The sequence below is a fragment of the Gossypium arboreum genome, chromosome 13, assembly GCF_025698485.1.
Source record: "Gossypium arboreum isolate Shixiya-1 chromosome 13, ASM2569848v2, whole genome shotgun sequence".
Taxonomy (NCBI): Eukaryota; Viridiplantae; Streptophyta; class Magnoliopsida; order Malvales; family Malvaceae; genus Gossypium; species Gossypium arboreum.
Window position 1 is genome coordinate 28,732,389 of NC_069082.1, and position 22,453 is coordinate 28,754,841.

The following is a 22,453-nucleotide window of genomic DNA, read 5'->3' on the forward strand; positions in this document are numbered from 1 at the left end:
CCATGGATTCTATGCAAATTTCGGCCAAGGGTTGAAGATGAGCATAAATTTGGCTTTTATTTTCCCTTTTTATTATTTTAATTACCAAATTACCAAAATGCCCCTAACTTAAAAATATTCTATTTCACCCATTTCATGTCCATTTTTATCTAAAAAATTAACCAATGGTCTAATTACCATTTAAGGACCTCTAATTTAAAATTTCATAACAATTGGACACCTCTAGCTTCTAGAACTCAAGTTTTGCACTTTTTACAATTTAGCCCTTTTGACTAAATTGAGTGCTCAAACATCGAAAGTTTCGAACGAAATTTTCATGAAATCATTTTGTGAAATTTTAGACCATAAAAATATAATAAAAACAAATTTTTTTTACGTCAAATTTGTGGTCCCGAAACCACTGTTCCAACAAGCCCAAAATCGTGGCTGTTACATGTTTTCATCGAAAGTTACTCCGACAATGGCTATAGCATCCCGTAACTCAGACTTGACAATCAAATCAGCTAAGGGGTGTTACAGTAATCCTATTATAATCCTTACTAATGTCAATTTTGGGTGTCACCTCACCCCTTGATCTAACTGATGATCTATTCGTATGATGCAAGATCTTAAAAGCAACCAGAACATTATCTGTTATTGATCGACCAGGAACAAGTGAAGACTGATAATTTGAAATAATATGTGACAATTTATTAAATTTTGTTTGCCAAGACCTTAGAAACAATCTTATAAAGAACATTACATAAATAAATTAGATGAAGATTTTTCAAAGTGTTCGAATTATTAACCTTAGGAATAAACACAATGAGAGTGTTTAAATGATTCTAAAAATGCACTTGTCTAAAGCCAACTTAAACAAGCTGCCACAATGTTGTTTCCAATAAGCCCCTAATAATTTTGGAAGAAAGCAAGATTCAAACCATCCAAACTCAGAGACTTATCAAGATGCAATTTAAAATCGCATTCTGAAATCCATGAGCTTGAAAAGGAGTCAATAAATCCTCATTATCTCTATCAATGACTTTACAATCAACCAATCGAATAATCAGTTTAAAATTATCTTCATCTACACTAAATAAAGATTCAAAGTATTGGTGAATAACCTGATGCAAGTCAACCTTCTCATTTACTAGAACACCTCTATCATCCTTTAGAGCTTCAATTATATTGTTCTTCTTTCGTTCGTTAGCAAAAGCATGGAAGTATTTTGAATTAGAACCACCTACTCAAAACCAAAAAAGCTTTCGCTTTTTACCTTTATTTAATTTCTTCTTGTTCAAGAATCACATTAAGCTTACTCCTTATCCTCCTCAATTCCTCGCTTTCTGCCTCTAGATTAAGACCCTTAGTTTGCAACATGTCAAGCTTTTGGCAAATCTCTTTTTTCTTAGTCCTAACATCTTAGTCAAAACTATTACCCCAAGCTTCTAAATTCAAGCAACAATTGGTTTGCTCCACCATTACATCCCTTAACCTTGTCCTGCACCAAATATTCTTAATAGCATCCGCAATTCTCAGCTCCAACAACCACTTATTCTCAAATTTGAAATGATGCTTTCTCCTTTTTTTGAATGCCACCTCCGTGTCTAACAACACTAGCAAATGATCAGACGTATAGGTTGTCACTACTCTTACCTCAGCATTCGAAAAGCATCAAATCAACTAGAATTAGCCATTGCTTTATCTTACTTCTCATAGACCCAATGTTTTGCACCACATTCTCTCTCCCAGGTGAAAATCTGCTTATACCATGCAGCATCTTTTAAATCGCAATTTGCTAGTGCTCTTTTAAAACTTTCAATTAAATAATGATAAACATCACCTTCTTCCTTCTCTGAATTGCTCTCAATATCATTAAAATCTCCCATGACAAGCCATGATTCATTGTTCGATCCAACTAATTCTCTTAACAAATGCCAAGAATCTCTCCTATGTGTATGTTTCGAATATCCATAGAAACACGATAACCTCCAACTAGCACCATTCATACTTCCAACACCAACTTCTATCAAGTTTTGTGAATACCTAACAATACGGATACTAGAAGAATCATTTAACAACAAAGCCAATCCTCCACTTTGACCCAATCGATACATATTAAAACAACAATCAAATTTAAATTTAACCCTCACCTAAATATCACTTTAAAATTCCATAAATTATGAATTGATGGTGTGTTTTTTTGGCTAAAATCATGTAATGATTCTGTTGATAGATAATAATTTTGAATTTAAATTCCATGTATGATCTATATTGAAGTTGTATGAAAAAAATAACATGATTCACAAAATCATTAACACATTATTGTGCCCTATTACAAAACAAATGAAATAAAAGTCATTTTACTAATCATGAAAATAGTATAAATAAAAATTACACCAATTTTTGGAGATTAACAATTAAATGAAATACTTGCCACTATTCGAACTTTTATTGTGAAAATTTTACTTTTTAAAGGAAATATATCTATCAATCATCATCAAAATCAATCATTACAAACACTTAACTAAATAATTAATTCAAGGTAGTTTACACTAATTAAACTCAACTATAGAATCTCAAAATTTCCAAACTTCTAACGTTTTCATTAAACCTAAACCTCATCAATGATGAATAAATATATCATTTTCCTTGTTTTGGTTAAGTTCCTTAGGTAGTTAGGCCACTATAACTAGAACCATGTCTATGATTACTTAAAAGAGACTAGGATTACCATATTGTGCTAAAAATAATAGCAAATTTATGTACCCAAAAGCTCGAAGCTTGAAGAAATATTTATAAAAGATGAATCGTCTTGATTTGAATTATTATTTAACATTATTTTATTTAAATTCAATTATAAAATATATTTTTAATTTATATTTTAATAATAAATTGATCTAAAGAATTGTTCAAAAATTAGATTAAGAAAAAGTATTTATGTATAAAACCATTATTTAGTTAAAATGATAGCTTGCCCAAATATTTATAGCTAATATTTAATGTCTTTTGCTTGTATGCTGATAAGAACATTTGGTTTATAGATAATGTTAGTGACATTAATTTTAAAATTATTGCTCTTTCTTAAATAAGAATTTATTCTATTAAATTAACTAGTTCATTCAGTTCAATAATCGGAGAATGCATATATTAAATTTAAAAGTTGAATTCTAAATGGTGCTCTCTCTTTAGTTTATATTATATTTTATTTAACTCTGAAATAATTTTTAATTTATTTATTTATGGATTGTTTTGTATTGGAATATAAATTAACTATATTTTTATTTTATTTTATTTTATTTTATTTTATTATGATTTTATATTTTAGTTTTTAATGTAAGGTTTACAATCTTGCGTTATATCCACCAAAGGTATGGCTAGTTTGGTTAATAAATTTTAAAATATTTTAATTGAGTCTTTAAAATATTGACATCATATTAATTTGATCATTTGGTTAGTTTAGATATTAGTTTGGGTTTTTAACTTAAACCTAATTATGGGTCGGGTCACCTATTTAGGTTTGAAGGTCTGGCTAAAAAATGGAAGAATTTGGGCAAAAATATAGACCCGAAAAATGGGCTTGGACAAAAAGTAAGACCCAATTTCTAACAAGTCAGGCCTTATATAGGATTTTTTGGCCCGAGCTAGGCCTGAATCAACCTAAACTTCTTTTTTGCTAATATTTTGTTGTCATTTCGCTATTATATTGCTACTGTATTGTTGTTTTTGTTTGGATATTATATAAATCTTAATTTATTATTAATTTTGCTATTATTTTAGAGGCATTTGTGTCACACCTTGTTTCCTTTAAATTCAAAAATTAGGAACAATTGAAGGTTAAATTGAAAGAAACCATAAGTTGGTGACCTCTACTAGAAAATCAGAAAAAAGTTAGTAACTGATTTGGACATTGTTGAGAACCAATTCTAGTTCGATTGGATTAGAACTAATTGGCTCCTTAGTGGAAGACACAATGATTTATCAATGAATGGATTTTATACAGTTAAAGATCATGTAAGGGGAGCCATAAATAACTGAGAAGTGACTTCCAAGAGGGGGATTCGTCTCAATTATGATTTATTCTCTTTTTCATCTTCTTCCTTGGTTGTTCTGAAGAAGAGATAGCTATAGAAGCTCTGGATGACGTGATGATCAGGAGGTTTAAGTCAAAAATGTAGAAAAACTGGTGAATTGGTAAGGCTCTAAGTCCTTCGGTACTCATAAATTTAAGAAAAAAAGTTAAGAGTTTCCAAGAACCCCTGAGTGGTTTTGCATGTTTCTGAAAATAATAAGTTTAACTCGTAAATTTGGTTATACTACTTAGCTGTCAAGAGAATGGAAGCTTTAACTTTGGAAAAGCTAAGCTCAGGTGAGTTTCTGTACTCCATTTCTAGGATGATGTATGATCTCTGTCATTGGAGAGTGCTAAATATGCACATAGTTGAGTAGGTAATTGAGTATCCATAAGCGTGTCAATATGTAACATCCCGATTTTGGGCCTAGTCAAAACAGTAGTTTCGGGACCACAAATCTAAGGTTATAAAATTTATTTTAGTACTATTTTAAGGTCTACAACATGATAATATGACTGTGTAAAAATTTGTTTAAGAAATTTTATCGTTTGAATGTTTAATAGGTGAAAAAGGACTAAATCACGTAAAATGCTAAAGTTGTGTTCTATTAGCTAAATGTGTTAAATAGATATAGAACTTAAAATTTGTGGTCTTTAACGAGTAAATAGGTCATTATATGTGTGAATGGATGTACATGGAGAAGAAAAGTCAAAAAGTCAAAGTTGGTAGGGTTGGTATTTTGATGACAAAAGCTAAATGAATAAAAAAAACAAATAGTCATCTTTCTTCTCCATCTTTTTCCACCAAAAATCTAAGGAGAAAAACCTCCATGGAAGCTTGAAATTTTCAGCACAATAAACCGTCTACATGTAAGTCATTTTGGTGTTAGTTTTTGTGGATTTTTATATTTTTGGAACCCTTGAAGCTTGAGCTAGCTAAATAGGGGACTAATTTGTAATATGATTGAAAAGCTAGGGATTTGCCATGATAGCATGATAGTTATTTTTGAATTTTAATGAAAGAAAAATGAAACCTTGTTGAGTAATAAAAAACTTTTGTTAAGGGACTTTTGATGAAATTATCAAATAGTGGGCTAGATGGAGAAATGTGAAATTTATAAGTTAAATGTATGAAATTGTGAAATGTATGAGTTGCTATAGGTTTATATAAGGTTTGTCTAGGCTTGTAAAGGAAGAAAATTGCATAAATTTCATTTTACGAGCCTAGGGGCTAATTGTAATTATGTAAAAGTTTAGGGGAAAAACTATAATTTTGCCAAAATATGATTTATGGGCTGTTTTGAATAATGTGGTAATTAAATAAGTGAAATTTTCTATTATAGATCAAGAAAAACGGAGCCCAAGTCTAGACCGGGGAAAGAGCAAGATCTTGGACTAAATCGAATTAATTAACCATATTTTTGTACCGAGGTGAGTTTGTATGTAATTGATACAACATTTTATTATGTATTTAGCATTTAATGTTGCATAAATTGTATAATTGTCTTTTTGAATATTATTGATGTTGTTCGACAAAGAATTAAGGTGATGAAAGCTGGTTGAACCTTAAGAATACTTAGGGTACAAATATCATGACCATATCAGGAATATGGCATCGGCATCGGTATGTGTTATCATGTAAGACCATATCTGGGATATGGCATTGATATGAGATTTCATGTAAAACCACGTCTAGGACATGACATCGAAATGAGATTTTGTATAAGACCAAATCTGAGATATGGCATCAATGTGAGATCCCATGTAAGGCTACGTCTGGGACATGGCATTGGCATCTTATTGTGTGTGATAATCCCGAGTATCATTAGTTTTCTGAGTGGTTCAACAGGTAGTCCAAGGATTTGTTAAAGAAATGGTGAGATATGATCATGTTGAAAGGGTATAGGTATGTACGCCAAGCTCGTAGTTATTGAGATTATGAAATAACAAGACTTCGGTAAGATGAGAATGAAAGAATTATGATCTTAAGTTCTATTTTACATTATGTAAATAGAATGAGATAGGACATGGTTATAATGATTATTGAGAATGAGATACTTTAAGATATGTTGTGTATATATATGAAAGTGCATACTCTTATTGTTTATTAATTACATACAAGCTTACTAAGCTTTATACTTACTCCCTCTCTTTTCCATTTTCTTATAGTATCGCCAAGCTAGCTCGGGGATCAAGGGACGTCGGAGGCACGTTCATACTATCAATTGGATCTTTTTGGGTATAGTTAGTTTCAACATTTTGAGTATGGCATATATAGAGACTTGGTCGTTTTGTTATATGTCATATTAGTTTAGCCATGTGTGTTAGGTTTTAATGATTTGATGATTCATTTTGTATATGGCCATGAAATATGCTCATATTGACTATAGGAATGTAAATCCTATTCATATATGCATGCATGTGCTAAGGTTGCTCAAGATATAGTTAAAGGTATTTGGCATATCTAAATTGTGGATATGATCATGGATGTTTGATGGTGGAATTATGAGTGAATGGCATAATAACAACTAAGGCATGAATGAGTAAAATAGAAGTATAAATTGATAAGGAATTTCCATGCATGAATCATGTTATGAATGTGTAAGTGCTCATTTCTGCCATGTTGGAGGCCATATAGATGTGTATGTGTGCATGTGTTATTGACGTGGCAAAAGGCTTGGAAAATAGCCTCAAAGTTGTCTACAGGGGTAGAAACATGGGCATGTGTCTAGGCTGTGTGTGACACATGGTCTGCCTCATGGGCATATAGTCTGGTCGTGTGTCCCCTGTACCCTAATTAATGCAAAACAGAATGCCCAGTAGTAAATACAAGGGCAAAAACACGGCCATGTGTCTCAACCGTGTGAAGGACACAACCTTAGGACATGGGCGTGTGTCCAGGCCGTGTGAAGTCTGCACCTGATTTTTTTGAAATTTAATTCACCACACGGCCTAGCACACAAGCGTGTGACTTGGCCGTATGACCCTATTTTGCTAATAATGTAATAGTCAGAGAGTTACACGGGCTGAGGACACGGGCGTGTCCCAGGCCGCATGGGCGTGTGTGACCACATGACCTTTCCGAACTGGCGTGTGACTCTCCAAAACAAGAAAACTTTCTCTAAGTCTTCCAAATATCCTCAAAGTTCTCGTTTTAGTCCCGAACCACTCCTAAAGTATGTTTTGGGCCTCGTAGGCCCATATAAGGGACGATATACATGTTAATGAATGGTTTTAATTCGGATGAAAATTCATGTCTCAGTTTTGTATGATTATGTAAGTTTAGGCCCGGTAATGCCTCGTACCCTATTTCAGAATTGAATACGGGCAAGGGGTGTTGTAACACCCCTATCCCGTATCCGTCGCCAGAATAGGTAAAGGGGCATTACCGGACTTGAAACTCATATCAGATTTGTGAAAATTTTGAATTTTTTTTTTTAAGAAATAAAGAACATTCCTTTAGATAAATACTAAAGACAGCCAGGGATACAATTTAAACTTCTATAAGTACACATTCAAAAGATGCCATTTTCGCATGGCTTATATACATTAACCAAAATATTCTTCTGCCACTAGTCTATTCTACACATGCCATAAAATAACCCAAAACATAACAGTACCAAGCAGTGGATAGTGATAGTGTAACAAGTTGCTGACGATCCTCGAGTCTGTAGCTTCCAAATGAGATCTATAAAATAGAGGAAACAAAGTAAACGGAGTAAGCATTACAATGCTTAGTAAGTTTTAAGCAGTGTCAACAGATAACAATCAAATTATAATATGGTTGTTCGTATTTTTTTTTATTTCACTCTTCCTTTGGGTATATCATCTCTTTACCGAATATGCATATCTCATCATATACAATAGGCAGATAGACTTTCACCTAAAAGTGAGCTCATGTAACATAGATATATTGTATAATTTCACATAACCTTTCACACTAATCCGATGCCACATAATTATAGGAATAGTCTCATAGATTGCTCACGATGTCGCCACATAACTACCTTATGATTTAGATCAAATCAAGCTCACATATAGACTCTGAGTACATACTGCTTAACCTTTCGCATTGAATATATTTATAAGCAATTCTTATTGCGAAGTCTTATAGCTTTAAACTCTACTCGGATTATCGGCGAGACCTTTAGCTCTAATGAAATCTCCACACGAAGTCAGCGGGTCTTAACCCGGATATAGTCACCACATATAGTCATCGGGTCTTAAATCCCGGATTTACATCACAGAGTTTCATGCATATTTATTCACATGTTACAGCATTCACATCGACTATCATATTTGTAATTCATTTGCCTCATCAAATATCTAATAAAACACACCTTCCATAGTTTGTTATTTGGCCACAATATATATATACACTTTCACGTTCATCACATTGGCCATTCGGCCTTATCTCATATATACACATTCACATTCATCACATAAAATCCTGAATCAAAATATGTTTTTGTTTATTTTGTTTGAAACTAGACTCATTAAGGAGTCTAAGCATATAAATCTTATCTTATAATCATTTTTGTACGATTTATAATGATTTTCCAAATCTTGAATCAGGGATTTTGAGCCATTCGACTGTCTCACACAACTTTAAAAAAATCTCATTATCGGCAACCCCTTTACTTACACGATTTCTTTTATACGAAACTAGACGCATCAAGCTTTAATTACATAATCTATTCAGCCTTTAACTCAATTCCCACAATTTATGGTAATTTTTCCAAAACACGCCATCGTCATTGTCTCGAGCGATTTATACAAATTTACTCTATAAAGTTCTCATTCACATATTTAAAACATAATATCATATATGCCATCATTTAGAAAAGTTATTGACCTTAACGTATATACTTAATTCATATTCATCCCATTTAAAAACTTAAAACTTACAAAGGAATCAAACTCAAATACTTAAGAACTTACCTCGGAAGTTGTCGAACGATTACAGATCGACTATTCCTTTAGGTAGCTTTTTCTCTTATCCGAATTAGACTCCCTAAGCTCTTGAGCTTGAATAAACAAATTTAATCTATTACAAACCAATTATACAAACTCATGGCCGAATACAACAAGAAGACTAACTAGATTCTACTAGCCACTCATTGCTCTATTATTAACCTTACTTAATTATAAACACATTCGGCAACTACCTCAACCTTATTTAATACAATTAACACCGAATTCCTCATGTAAAAAGTACCATTGCCGAATATCATTTAGTTCACAAGGTCCTAATTTCAAAAATTTGACAAGCTCATACCCATTTCCTACTAATTCCATCATTTTAACACAGGTACGGCAAAGCTAAATTCCATTCTTCCATTAGTTTGCATTTAACTAAATCATGCCTTAATGTTAAGCACATTCGACAATGGTGCAAACATCAATTAACAAACAAACATTATCAACCCATTTTTTTATTACACGCTTTCTCCAATTTAACACCCCAAATTATCAAACTTTAACAAGTTTAAAACTCATCTAATGACCATTTATAAACTAAAGCATCAATCATTCAAATTCAACTCATCACAACATGGCGAATACACATTTCTCCTACTTCCATTCTAAATAAAATTTTATCAAGCTTCCATCTTCATTTAACTATGTACCATTTAGAACTATCAATACTTTACACCCTTTAACAAATTATAATCAATTGCCAAATGCATCTTTGACAATTTAAACCACACAACTCAAATTCTTACAATTTAAGCTTAGAAATTTCTATTCATGTAAATTTTAGCAACATGGAGTCCATTAAACACTCTAAAATTCCATTTGAACAACAATTGTTCAACCTTCTAGCATAATTTCAATCTGGACAGCAAGCATTATTTAACATTCAAACATCAAAGAACGAATTTAATCCTCATCAATTCAATCAATATCAAGTGTCCTAATTTGGAAATTAGTAGTCTTAAATAAAACCACAACAAATCAAACTTGAAAATTTTCACAGTTAATATCATAAAGAAAAATTTAGAGAACCAACAAGCTTACCAAGATTTTCCCGCTTCTCCTACCTTCTACCGTCTCCATTTTTCTTTTTGTTGCAGCCCTCTTCTTCTTCTTCGATGGATTACCGAGTTACTTGAAATTTCAGCTACCTAACTAGCTAAAATCATAGTTTTTCCTGCATGCATGCGACACCAAGCCTTCTTCCAATCGGTTTTCCAATAGAACAAATATGGAAGAAAACTAAAACTCCATTCCCCTTTCTTTCCAAAAGGTGAAGAAAAATAAAGAAAGTGGAAGATGAGACCAGTTTTATGTTTTATTCATTTCATATTATAAAACCAATTATCATTATTTTACTAATATAAAAGCACAAAGATACAAATTTCCTTCATCATTGCCGTCCACTAAAATAAAAGGGTCTAATTGACATGCAAGCCCCACATTTTAGCCATGTTAACAATTGGCCACTTTAAGAAAAAGACTTCTAAAATTTTCCTTTATATAATCAAATCCCAACTAAATAATTTAGCATCCAATTAACTAAATTAGACCACCCAACTTTCACAATAGGTAATTCACATAACAAAAACACTGAAATTAATATTTTACAAAATTTTTTACTAGGTTTTGTGGTCCCGAAACCACTTCCCGACTAGGGTCAATTTAGGACTGTCACAGGTGTTACACGATATGCATAAAATGGTTGTAGTAACACATAGCTAAGTTTGGCGTACTCCATGTTATTATGCTTTCGTGCTCATATGTTTATGTTTGCGTGTTTATAAATTGTGGAGTACGAAAAGAAAGTATTGACGGGGTAGATGAAGCTAGGATTTGAGAATGGGAAATTTCAGTTAGATACCACCATACAGGGTTGCTAAGTGCAAACTGTGATGTGCAAATCTCCGAGCCTTATGAAAGGGACACTACAGTGTTCAGGCATCAATGTTAGGAATGGTGAAATGAAAAAATGGGGGATTAATAGAGAAATTGGAATTTCATTAAGATTCCGCCAGACAATGTTTTGAGTGCAAACCTAAGACCCTCTCATGTATTGTTTTCTATGGCTATTCTGTTCTTTCAAGCATTCTTTTGGCTTGAGTTGCTCCCGCTATATAAATTTGTGCCTTGGATGAATTCTACAAGAATCCTCACTTTGTGGGAGTTAGGCTGACTTAGGTGTGTTTGAAACGATAAAATCGCCTAAAGTCGCATGGATTTCAAGACTAAAGGTCTAGCCCCGTGACATAAGATCATAGCTCAGCTATGACAACCAATAAAGTCCGTTGGGATAATAAACACGAGGATTAAAAGGTGTAAGACCATAGCTTGACTATGGCAACCAATAAAGTCTGCGGGGACAATAAGCACAAAGATTATAATGTGTAAGACCATAGCTTGACTATGACAACTAATAGAATCCATCAAGACAATAATCACGAGGATTATAAAATGTAAGACCATAGCTCGACTATGACAACTAATAGAGTCCGTTGGGACAATAAATACGGAAAAGCCCACTATGACGTTAAACATGGGGTTAGGTTGTGAAGGATCGCAGCTTAGCTATTGTAAAGTATGGTAGTCCGCTAAGACAATAAACACAGGTAGTCTACCGGGATGTTAAAAACAGGATAATTTGCTAGGATGATAATTGGGGGAAATTATGCGGACGAAGGAAAAGAGGAATTGAAATAAAAGTGTAAGTGTTGGCAGGAGATAGATAGCCAGCGGGTTAATGATGAATTCGTCGAACAAGGCTAAGAAATAGAAAAGGGAAATAGTCCACCAAAACAATAATAATAGAAGTTGGTAGGACATAGGGTGGGAACCCGACGAGAATCACTCATCAAAAATGAAGAACAAATAGTGTCAAACGAATAGATCAATGAAAAGAGGTTTATCCTAGGATTGTAGTTAGGGATCTACCACTAATGGTCGCCAGATGGTGTCCAACGAAATATTGTATGAGAGAAAGAGAAGTACCAAAAAGGAGTAACCAAGCGTCAGATATGTCTGTCAAAATTATATCTTCTTAAGGGGAATTCATTTCTAGTTTATTCGCCATAGAGTCAGATCCATATATAATCAGCCTATAAGAGAGATAGAAAGCTTGAATGGTTGATTAGGTGACAGTGTGTGGGATGCCAGAGATCAAAATGGTCCAATGTGGATGGATCTTTCTCATAGTCAAAAGTTGGGATTTATGAATAGGGCGGATTACAAGGGAGTAATCCAAACAATATTGCAACTCGAAAGTGAGGTGGAAGTAGAAAAAATGAAACAAGGTTAAGATTGTCAATACGACGTAACCCTTTTCTAGTAATTCTTATGAGTAGAATGTCAGCTTATATGCCAGATTTAAGGTGGACAACGGGTGAGATGGGTGAGGTCAAGTGAAGTTTCACTAGAATTAGTTGAATGGTCATAAGCAGACCAAGTAATGATCACTTAGCGATCATTCTGCTATTGAAGAAAGGCGAAAGGCGAGCAAGAGTCTGACACTCTAGATGAAAATGGATCGTCTAAACGAGACAAGAAGTAGTGTGTGTTTAGTTCTTTTTTACTTGAACCCGTGCAAGATGGGGTCTATTTTCGTTTAATGCAGCAAAGAAACTCACTAAGTTCATTTGAACTTACAAGGGTTTTGACTTGTTATTGCAAAACTCGCGGGATAAGGAATCAAATAGGGACTAAACCAGGCTGTGTTAGATCAATGATCACCGTCAAGGGTGTCATGCACATAGGAAAGAGGTACCTTTAGAGGCTTAGCCTCAAAATCAAATACATTGTAATTAAATAGCTGCCTTAGAGTCCAACATTTTCGGAGTTAGCGACTTTATTAAATTTAAGGGTTCGATTGTAATAAGTTTTTTAACTCCTCCTTTAAGACTATTAAGTCTAAAAAATATGTGGCCAGGAAATCCGGTTAAGTTGTGAACTCCATACCCGAATTCAGCAATTGGGTCGATAAAGGTGTTACAAATTGCTTGCTAAGTTGCAACTATCTTAGTCTTATTGAAGTATAATGACATTTTTTAATGTATTTTCAAATTGTTGAGAAACATTTATTTTAATGTTTTTTTGTGTATTTGATGTATTATATTTTTTAAATTTGTTTTTGTATAAAAAATATTTAATACAGGCAGGCTCGATCGAGCTCAAGTTTAGCATTTTTAATCTGGATCATGCTTGGACAGAATTTTAGACCCATTTTCAGGTCGGGCTTAAAAAATAGGCCTAAAATTTTGCACTGGCCCAACCCATGATTAGGTCTAGTTTAATCTTAGCTCAAATCTAATGTCCAGGGATGAAGTCAGAAAATTTTTTTTGTGCAGAAATAAATAAAAAATTTAGGGAGGCAACATGCAATTTGATCATTGTACTAATTTTTTATTTCCTAAAAATTGAAAGGTTATATAGATAATTTTTTTTATTTTTGGGGCCATGGCAATTGTCTACCCCTTTCCTTTTGCCCTTGCGAATGTGGAGCATATTTAAAACTTGTAGATTAAATTATAATCATGCATGTACTTACTTCATGGATAATTTGAATCCGACATATTTAAAAAAAGAAAAGAAAAAAACCATCACAAATTTTATTAACATTTTGCTTTTTCAAGATGTCAAATATAAGTTATTCATGTGGTAGGTAATTGACATTTTAATACACTCTACGTTAGACTTAAATTGACATTTTAATGCTTAAATCGATGGTCAGATTGGCAAAAGAACCTAATTGATACAAAATTGATGCTTTGAAAATTGAATTATAGCTATTTGAAGTTTAGGGACTGATTTAAAATATGTGTGATGATTTGTGATGTTTGACAAAATTAACCCAAAAATCATTATAATTACTAACTCCTTTTCTTTAGGATAATAATTGATAATGCCACGTAGGATTAAGACAAAAGCGGTAAAGCCCGCGAAATCTCGGGCGAGAAAACAAAAAATTAAAAATAAAAATAGTAAAAGAAGAAATCAGACAGTAATTGAATGAAAGAAGCAGAAAACAGAAACAGGACAAGAGGGGGGGATTTAAAAAGGGGACATTTGCAAATTAAGGACCCGCTTATAACGGAGGGTCTGTCTCAGATCCTTTCAATTTTATCTCCTCCATTTGTCTTCCTTTCCACTCTCTGTTTCTCGAGTATTTCTTGAGTTTTTTTTTTTTCTTATCTCTGGTCCCAATTTACCCCCCCCCCAAAAAAAAAAAAACAGAGACCAAAGACAGAGACATAAGCAGGGAGAAAGAGAGACAGAGAGAGGAACAGAGACACACACAGAGAGAGAAGGGGTTTTAAAGTTCCGAAGTGAAGAAGAAACTGTTATGTTCTTCGTCCATGCCGGGATTTTAACCTTTCTCTCCTCAGGTTCTTACCTTTTATCCTCTCTTTTTTTTTTTAACATTTTTTTCATGTATGGATGTATCATACGTATGTTTTGATTTCAGTTTGATGAAGCCTGATCCTCGGAGCATTTCAGCTTTAAGCCTGGTCCTTCTTGCACCGGTAGCAGCCTTGATAAAGAGATCCCCGGCAATATGGGTGGTTGCGCCTCGGTATACGGTCAAATGGCAATACCTAGACCACATAAACGACACTTCAGTTTCGGGAAGCGTCACGGAAAGATATCGGGAAAGATTCCCCCTCCCATACCTGAAGTACGTAGGAATATGAGCGATGCCAGCATGACCGATATCACCGTTAGTGAATACGTTCACGTAGACTACGAGAACGGGTCCGAGATGTCTAACAAAACATTTCATGTAACACAGCTACAATATAACCACAGTCAACTTTCTTCCAATGGTACTCTCCTATCCCATCATCCCATTGGCACATATGTTATTTTAATAGTAGCAATGATATTATGTTGCAGGGAAATGCCAAGATGAAGTATGGTTCGATTCGGTTAGTATTATGGAGTCCGAGTCGGACGAGGATTGCCATAGCGTATACGGAGGTAATTTCACTCCTTTCTCATCCCAGTTGGAACTGCATCATGTTATGTAGATATGAAACATTTTATGAATGTTACAAACTTTGAAGGCCTGAACAATGAAACCCAACAGGTGGAGCCGAGCGGTACGTTTACCGTCCCCGAGCTGGAGTTCAAATCCCTTGTTCAGGAGAGAAGGCGACACCAGGAACGTGGTCAGAGATTTCACCTTCAGTTTTCAAGCTTCGCGGACTGAATTTCTTTAGGCAAGCCATTTTAGTTTATCCACCACAAATGTTAATGCAATGCTTTCTCATACATTATCTCATCAAAATGTTGAAACTTGATACGATTTTGCAGAGATAAACAGAAGTCCCCAGCACCAGATTGTAGCCCATATGTACCAATAGGGGTTGATTTATTTATCTGCGCAACTAAAATGAACCACATTGCTGAGCAAGTTCAATTACCAAAAGTAAAACCACATGATAAAGTGCCTGCTCTTTTGATTGTTAACATACAGGTTCTTGTTTTTGTCTCTTTGAATCGCATGTTTTTTTTTTTTTTTGGCGGGGAGGGTGGGGGCATTATCTTACACAATTTAACAATGTCTCTTGATTTGGCGGTTTGTTGTTGCAGGTGCCAACTTATCCTGCCAATGTGTTTATCGGTGATGCCAATGGGGAAGGTTTGAGCCTTGTCTTGTATTTTAAGGTCTCGGATACTTTTGATAAAGATATATCCCCTCAATTCCAGGAAACCATCAAGGTATTCATTCACTCCCTCACCAATTATACAACCTTACAATCAATGTTTGTGTCCTTTTTTTTCTTTGGATAAATTCTACCAAAATTACGAGTTGAATTCTTAATCGGCCCCAAATTCAAAACATTTTAATTGAATCCTCAAGCTCCATAATTCAATGGAATATTTTGAAGTTCAGGGATGAATTTAAAATTGGAATTAACCCTTTAATTAATCTTCCCATGAAAATCATTATCATAATATTTATATTTTTTTTTACTTTTGCTACAGAAATTTGTGGACGATGAAATGGAAAAGGTTAGAGGGTTTGCCAAGGAGTCCAGCGTGCCTTTCAGAGAGAGGCTAAAAATTATGGCAGGCTTGGTTAACCCTGAAGACCTGCAAATTGGTGCTACGGAAAAGAAACTTATTCAAGCTTATAACGATAAGCCAGTGCTTTCGCGCCCTCAACACTCTTTCTTTCAGGTAATTGAAGTTACAACTTATTTTTTTAAATAAATATATCCATATTCAACACTCACCCCGAATTCTTGTTTTAATATGATCCAGGGCGAGAATTATTTTGAGATCGATATAGATATACACCGCTTTAGCTACATATCTAGGAAAGGACTTGAATCATTTATAGACCGCATGGAGAATGGGATAATTAATCTGGGTTTAACCATTCAGGTAAATTCTTGCAATTTTCAGTTAAAATCAAGTTAGCCGGTCGGTTAAAACAGGTTAAGTTGATCGATTATTAACTTAAATACAAAAAACTTGACTGGGTTGCCTGTTGGTAACGGTTCATGGCAGGCACAAAAACCAGAGGAGCTACCAGAGCAAGCATTGTGCTGTTTACGCTTGAATAAGATTGATTTTGTAAATCACGGCCAAATTCCCACCATTGTAACCTCCAAAGATGATTTAATTTGACATACACCAGGCAGATTTCTTGCTTTCTTATAAATCCAATAAGGCAGGCATTTTTTTTAATTTTTTTTATTTACTTTTTTGTGAAAATGAAAGAGAATTTTTTGTTTTCATAAAAGAATATGTAAAAATTTTCTTTTCTTTTCTTTTCTTTTTTTTTTTTTTTTGTATTCAAGGGGGAAAAATGAAATTTGTTGGTAAATTCTAACCATCATCTAAAACGTATATACATACATCTTTATTCTTTGCATTCTTTTATTCTGATTTGGCTGCCACTGTAATTTCTATATCCTCACAACTACCGTAGAATCCAAGGATTGTTCATTCAATGGGGAATCCTTATGAGATTTTCCCAATTTTGTTTTCAATGTAATCTATTTTGTTTAATTATGATATTAGTCCCTCTATTGTGTTAAAATCTGAAACCTAAAAATTATTGGTATAAGCCAACAATCATGTCAAGCAAACATTGATCGGGTATTTCCATGTACAAAAGAATGCATGGGACAGCAAATTTGATACACAATATGACCACTAAACTAGCTAAAAACAAAGGCATTGCCCCCGAATTCAATCCCGATACTGATTTCATTCCAAATCGACTTCTTTCTTACGATTCTATTTTTCTTTCATATATCATATCAGTTAGTGCATGGCCTCCATTAAAAGCATCAGCCATGAGTGTGAATAGAAACTTCGGAAAATGCAACAGATTTTACCTTCTGTAGTTGCGTTATGTTCTCTGCCCTTCTTTTAACAGTAAACATGCTGCGGGTTGTCGATTATTGTTCCCAAAATCTGCTCTGTTATTTACAGTATGCCTCTCATTCACTGCATTCTGCATTCTTGCTTGTGATGCATTACTGTTGACGTGTTGTGGCTGCTTGTTTTGGCAGCTGGTATGTTGTGATTATGTTTTCCCTCGTAAGTTGTTATAACAGCTTTGGAATCTGTCGCAGCTCTCTCAACATGCTTACGGACATTGCATCCCAGGGTTGTACATTTATAGTAGCTTCTGCAGAACCCAAAAGTGCATCAGCAATGCTCAAGATATTTTATATATAGACATTAATAGCAAAAGCATTCAACATAGAGGTATTACCTTGGATAAGGATTGCCTTTGACAACTTTCTGTCCGTACTTGCGCCACCTATAGCCATCATCCAAGAGATCAACTTCGCTTGTTGTCTGCACAATAATTCTAGGTTCCGTAACAGTCCGATGTGAAGAAGCTGGCTCTGAGACCCTGATTTCTGTACTTCTGCATATAAAGAAAGAAACTTCGTTGAATATAGAGCATCCCATTGCTAGTTCAACAGAGCACATAATACGAATATATAACTTTTTACACACCGTCTTTTGGGATCAGGTTCGTCTTCATCTTTTTCATCTACACCAACTTCGTTCTCACCTGCTTCCTCACTGTCACTCATGCCAGAAATATGTTCAGCAGTAGCTTGGCTAGATTCTTGGTCCTTCTTGGACATCAATATGTTCGAGCTGCCACTCTGAAGTTGGGAAGCTGGTTCGGAATTCCCCTGATTACCCGGATTTCCATTTAAGCTTCCAGTATCTTTGGCACGCTTATTTGGCGGCGGAGGTTGATGGTTATGCTGCCCCTTGTAGATGATTTCGGTCACTTGGCCATCTATTGATCTCTCAACCTTCTTCTTCACCGGACAACCTGGACTAGTGCACTTATAATAACTTCTCGGAAACTCACTCCCTTTTACCTGTTTCTGCCCGTATTTTCGCCAGTTATACCCATCATCAGCAGGCTTATCGACAATCAATGAAGCAGGTTGGGATCTATGATCCGATTGGCATGCATCCGATGGCTCATTCACAGTAACAGTCGAGCTGTGCAAAGATATCGGCATCTGCTGGTTCGTAGTCATATCAGCAGTAAAAGCTGAAACCGGTGCCAAAGACGCAGCAGCTGTTGAGGAACATTGCACTTGGGCAGCCTGCGCGGTGACCTGCGCTAGTGCCTGCTGGTGCGTCATGCCGAAAGGTCCCTGTAGGTTGAGGAAATTGGTTCATTATAGAAGCATGCCGCCATGGTTTCTAGGCTTCGAGTTCAATGCGCAAGCAAAATAGATTCCAAATCCGACATTGCATAAAAAAAAAAAACAATAAATGCTAAAAGCTTTAACTCCCCACTTAATTGGAATTAACACAATTGTTCATTGTCCCAAACAATGGTAAAGCAATCAATTTCAACAATAAATCGTAAATTAATGATTTTTTTTTAAAAAAAAGTTGTTCATTTCTTAACAAATTAAGCTTAGAAAATTTACCTGGGCAATAGGTGAAAACACGCTAAACCCAGGAGACTCCAACAAGCTCGCCGGGCTCAACCCAGTCGCCAGCGTAAACATTGGCGGCGGTTGCGCTATCATCAAACCGGCCGGTTTATTCTGCCTAAACCGTAACCCCGTGTCGTCACCTCCACCGCCAGAACCGGTTACACCACCCTGCCCTTCTGTGGTAGTTAGAGGAGAAAAATTGGGTATCTTCCCAGCAGCGGGCGAGGCCATGGCACCGGCCAGTAACTGAGAAAAGGACTTTAACTCGTCGGAGTCGGGAAATAAATTGGAAACAAGCGTCATGGGACCTGGACTAAAACCCATCATGCCAAGCCCACCGTTGAACAAGGCGTCAGTACAAAGCCGTGGTGGGGGAGTAATCGTCGGCCGTGAAACCGCCACCGTTTTCGATGGCTGAGATGATGGCTTCTGCTCTTGGCTTTCACCCATTAAAACTCCAAGCAAAAACCAAAATGAAGAAAAAGAAGAAAGAAATTAGCTTATTAGTTTTTGGGAGTATGGATCTGAAACAAGAAACAAGAAAAAAGTGAGTGAAACGAAAAAGTCGACGCCGCAAATACGAAAAAGCTCTTCTTCTTTTTTATTTTCAGTTCTCTTGTCTTTCTTTCTTCCGGGACTTGAACCGTGTCTTTTCTTCTTTTCTTTTTTTTTTTTTATTTTTTTTTTTCTGTGTTTTCGTAAGATGTCTAATAGCGCCAACAGATATTGCCGATTTGTCCAAACAAATTTACTTTTATGTCCCCGACGACTTTTGTAACCACGGTTACGCCACTGAGATGACGGTGTAATAGTGAGAGGTCTCACACTTGGGCGGATCTGGATGTAATTTCAAATTTTTATATCATTTCCAGTTTTAAAATTTTAGATTATCATTGATTTAAATTTGAATCATTTTGGGCAACACACATTATGCTCAATTTACTCCATTTTTATTTTAATTCCAGATGTTAATCAAATAAAAATTATTTTCTAATTTCTTTTTAAATATTTTTGCATACTAAACTAGTTTGGTGGCGAAGGGTGGATCTCACATTTTGCTTAGCTAAAGAAGGAAAACGTAAAAGTTAGTTGGTCAGTGGGTTAGTCTTTTAGAGTCCTGCAATTACGACTCAAATATATTCTATATTATCTATCAACTTGGTCTTACCTTATATAATTAAAATAATTTTATATTATTTGAGGATAATTTAATTTTTTATTTAAAATTCTAATAAAATATATATTAGAATTTGAACTCAAGCAAAGTAAATTAAAAAATTGTTAATTTACCATTCAACTCAAATTTTATTTTAATATTTTTTTTTACATTTTAATTTTTATTATGTACATTTTATTAGTTCTATGAATTTTATATATTATTTATTAAGTGTTTTACTAAGTTAATATTACCTCAACCAAATCACCAACTTGATTAGGAAAATTATAGAAATCACTTCTATAATTAAAATAAGTTATACTATTTGAAAATATTTTAATTTGTTCATTTTAAAAAATAAATCAATAAAATATACAAAGATTTGAACCCAAACCAATTAGGTTACAAGAACATTTAATTTCTCACTAAACTAAAATTTTATTTTAGTATTTTTATACATTTTATTTTTTATTATACACGCTTTATTACCTCCATCAATTGTATATATTAATGTATTTGATTAATAAAAATATTATTAAAAACAATTTTAATCTATTTTTTATTTAACATTGTATATATTTTATATGTTATTATTAATTAATTTGAATTATTATTCTTTGCAATCCAGGTGTTTTGATTGCAATTTGGAAGGTGGCAAAACATTATTGTTATTAATTATATATATGAGAAAAGTTGAATTGATTGATATCCCGAATGGCATCACCAACCTCAATTTTAAAGGAAGAAGAAAGAGATTGTGCAGTTCAGGTTTGGCCACATATCCAACACATTACATCCTTGGAGAAATGAGAGGACAAACTTTAATTTTCATCTACAATTTGGGCTCTACCAATACCACTTGAATTTCATTTTAGATTTGTAAATGAATTGAGAGCTTTAATCTTATTATATAATTTTTTTTATTCTATAAAACGGATTGTGGCCGGACTAATAGCGAAAATATAGAGCGGCAGGACAAGATGACCAAAATATTATCATGTACTCCTCTGTTGTTATTCTTATTGGTTGTGGGTTTAGATAAACTTTATTGTGATTAGTATAAAAATAACGGTGATAATAAGATTATATATTATAGTGACGCTGTAACGTAATGCAAAAAATTAAGTTAAACGCATCATCATACTGTCCCATCTAAATCTCTAAATCTGATTTGTTGGGCTAAATTTTGATAAATTTTTTATTAAATTTGCATTAAATTAAAAAAAAAAAGAATAAATCCGACCCATTAACTCAAATTATACTTTTTGGGAAGCCATCATTTTGTCCGTAATGTAGATTGCAAAGCCATTGGGTAGGAGGAGGATTGTTAAGAAATGAGATGTGAAAAGGGCAGCAGTGTTTTGGGAATTGGGTACAAACTCACTCACTCACTCATTTCTTATTATTACTTCAATTATGAGTTTTAATTTTTAAATATAGTCATCCACTTCAACTCATAACCATGACAACATTCTAACTTTATCCTTACCAAATTTCTTGGCTCCTGGGAATTTTTTATTTATATATTTACATTAAATATTTTTAAAATTTTAAATTTTAAAAATAATAAAATTATTATCAAAATAGCGAAAAATAAAATAAATAAATTTTAAATTTATATGGATTTGAAAAGATATGACATTTTAAAATTATTAAAAAATGAATATTTTTGTGTTTGTTGTCAATTCATCAAATTTAAAATGAGGTAGTTTTAGTGAAAACAATGAAAATATTTTTTTTATTTCTTAAATTTTTATTTTCATTTTTAGAAGCTGTTTTAAAATTTTCAGTAAAACACATCCTTTATTTTAATTTTTTCAATTTTAATGTTTCTTGAAACCAAACTAAGCCTTAGCCTTTCAGTTCATATTATGATTGGAATAACTGATAACATTTAAGGGGCTTATTAAATTTTATAAAAATTTTGAGAGATTTAATAATGGAATTTTTTTTTAAAAAAATAGAGGTTTAATGATAATTTATAAAAATTTTGGACAAACCTAATTAACATTTTTAAAAGTTCATTGAGAAATCTTAAAATATTGAAACTTTTTTAAGGATACAATGAAAGTTTTAAAAGTAGGGAGGTGGGAGTCGGCTGGCCTTAAACCTACCCTAATCAAAGAACCCATAGAGTCACTCTTAAAGAACTAGTTCAAAGGCCGCATAAACCAAAACATCACCTATTGGAAACAAAGCCAAAGCAGGCAACCTCTTTTACATTTCACGCAGACTGCACAGAGAAGAAGCAACGCGACCTTGAAAAGGAAACAACTTTGTCTTGAGGAACCTATATGGCAGAGATTATAGGTGGAAGTTGGCACTTAATCACCA

The 22,453-nt window shown here is 33.8% G+C and overlaps 2 protein-coding genes across 2 annotated transcripts; one reads left to right on the forward strand and one right to left on the reverse strand.

Annotated features, from left to right (window-relative positions):
* Window positions 1–14,027: 14,027 nt before the first annotated feature.
* Window positions 14,028–17,107, forward strand: LOC108462069 (uncharacterized). The gene is made up of 9 exons (XM_017762068.2): window positions 14,028–14,406; window positions 14,487–14,844; window positions 14,915–14,998; window positions 15,108–15,240; window positions 15,335–15,497; window positions 15,614–15,742; window positions 16,010–16,204; window positions 16,289–16,411; window positions 16,538–17,107. Exons 2-9 carry the CDS (start codon window positions 14,577–14,579, stop codon window positions 16,655–16,657), a joined length of 1,215 nt encoding a protein of 404 aa, XP_017617557.1. The 5' UTR covers window positions 14,028–14,406; window positions 14,487–14,576; the 3' UTR covers window positions 16,658–17,107.
* On the reverse strand, window positions 17,062–19,801 carry LOC108461548 (probable WRKY transcription factor 4). Its single transcript, XM_017761415.2, is given in 5 exon segments — window positions 17,062–17,527; window positions 17,530–17,669; window positions 17,757–17,915; window positions 18,008–18,672; window positions 18,955–19,801. Coding segments are annotated over 5 exon segments (1,563 nt in total). The 5' UTR covers window positions 19,414–19,801; the 3' UTR covers window positions 17,062–17,387.
* Window positions 19,802–22,453: the final 2,652 nt, after the last annotated feature.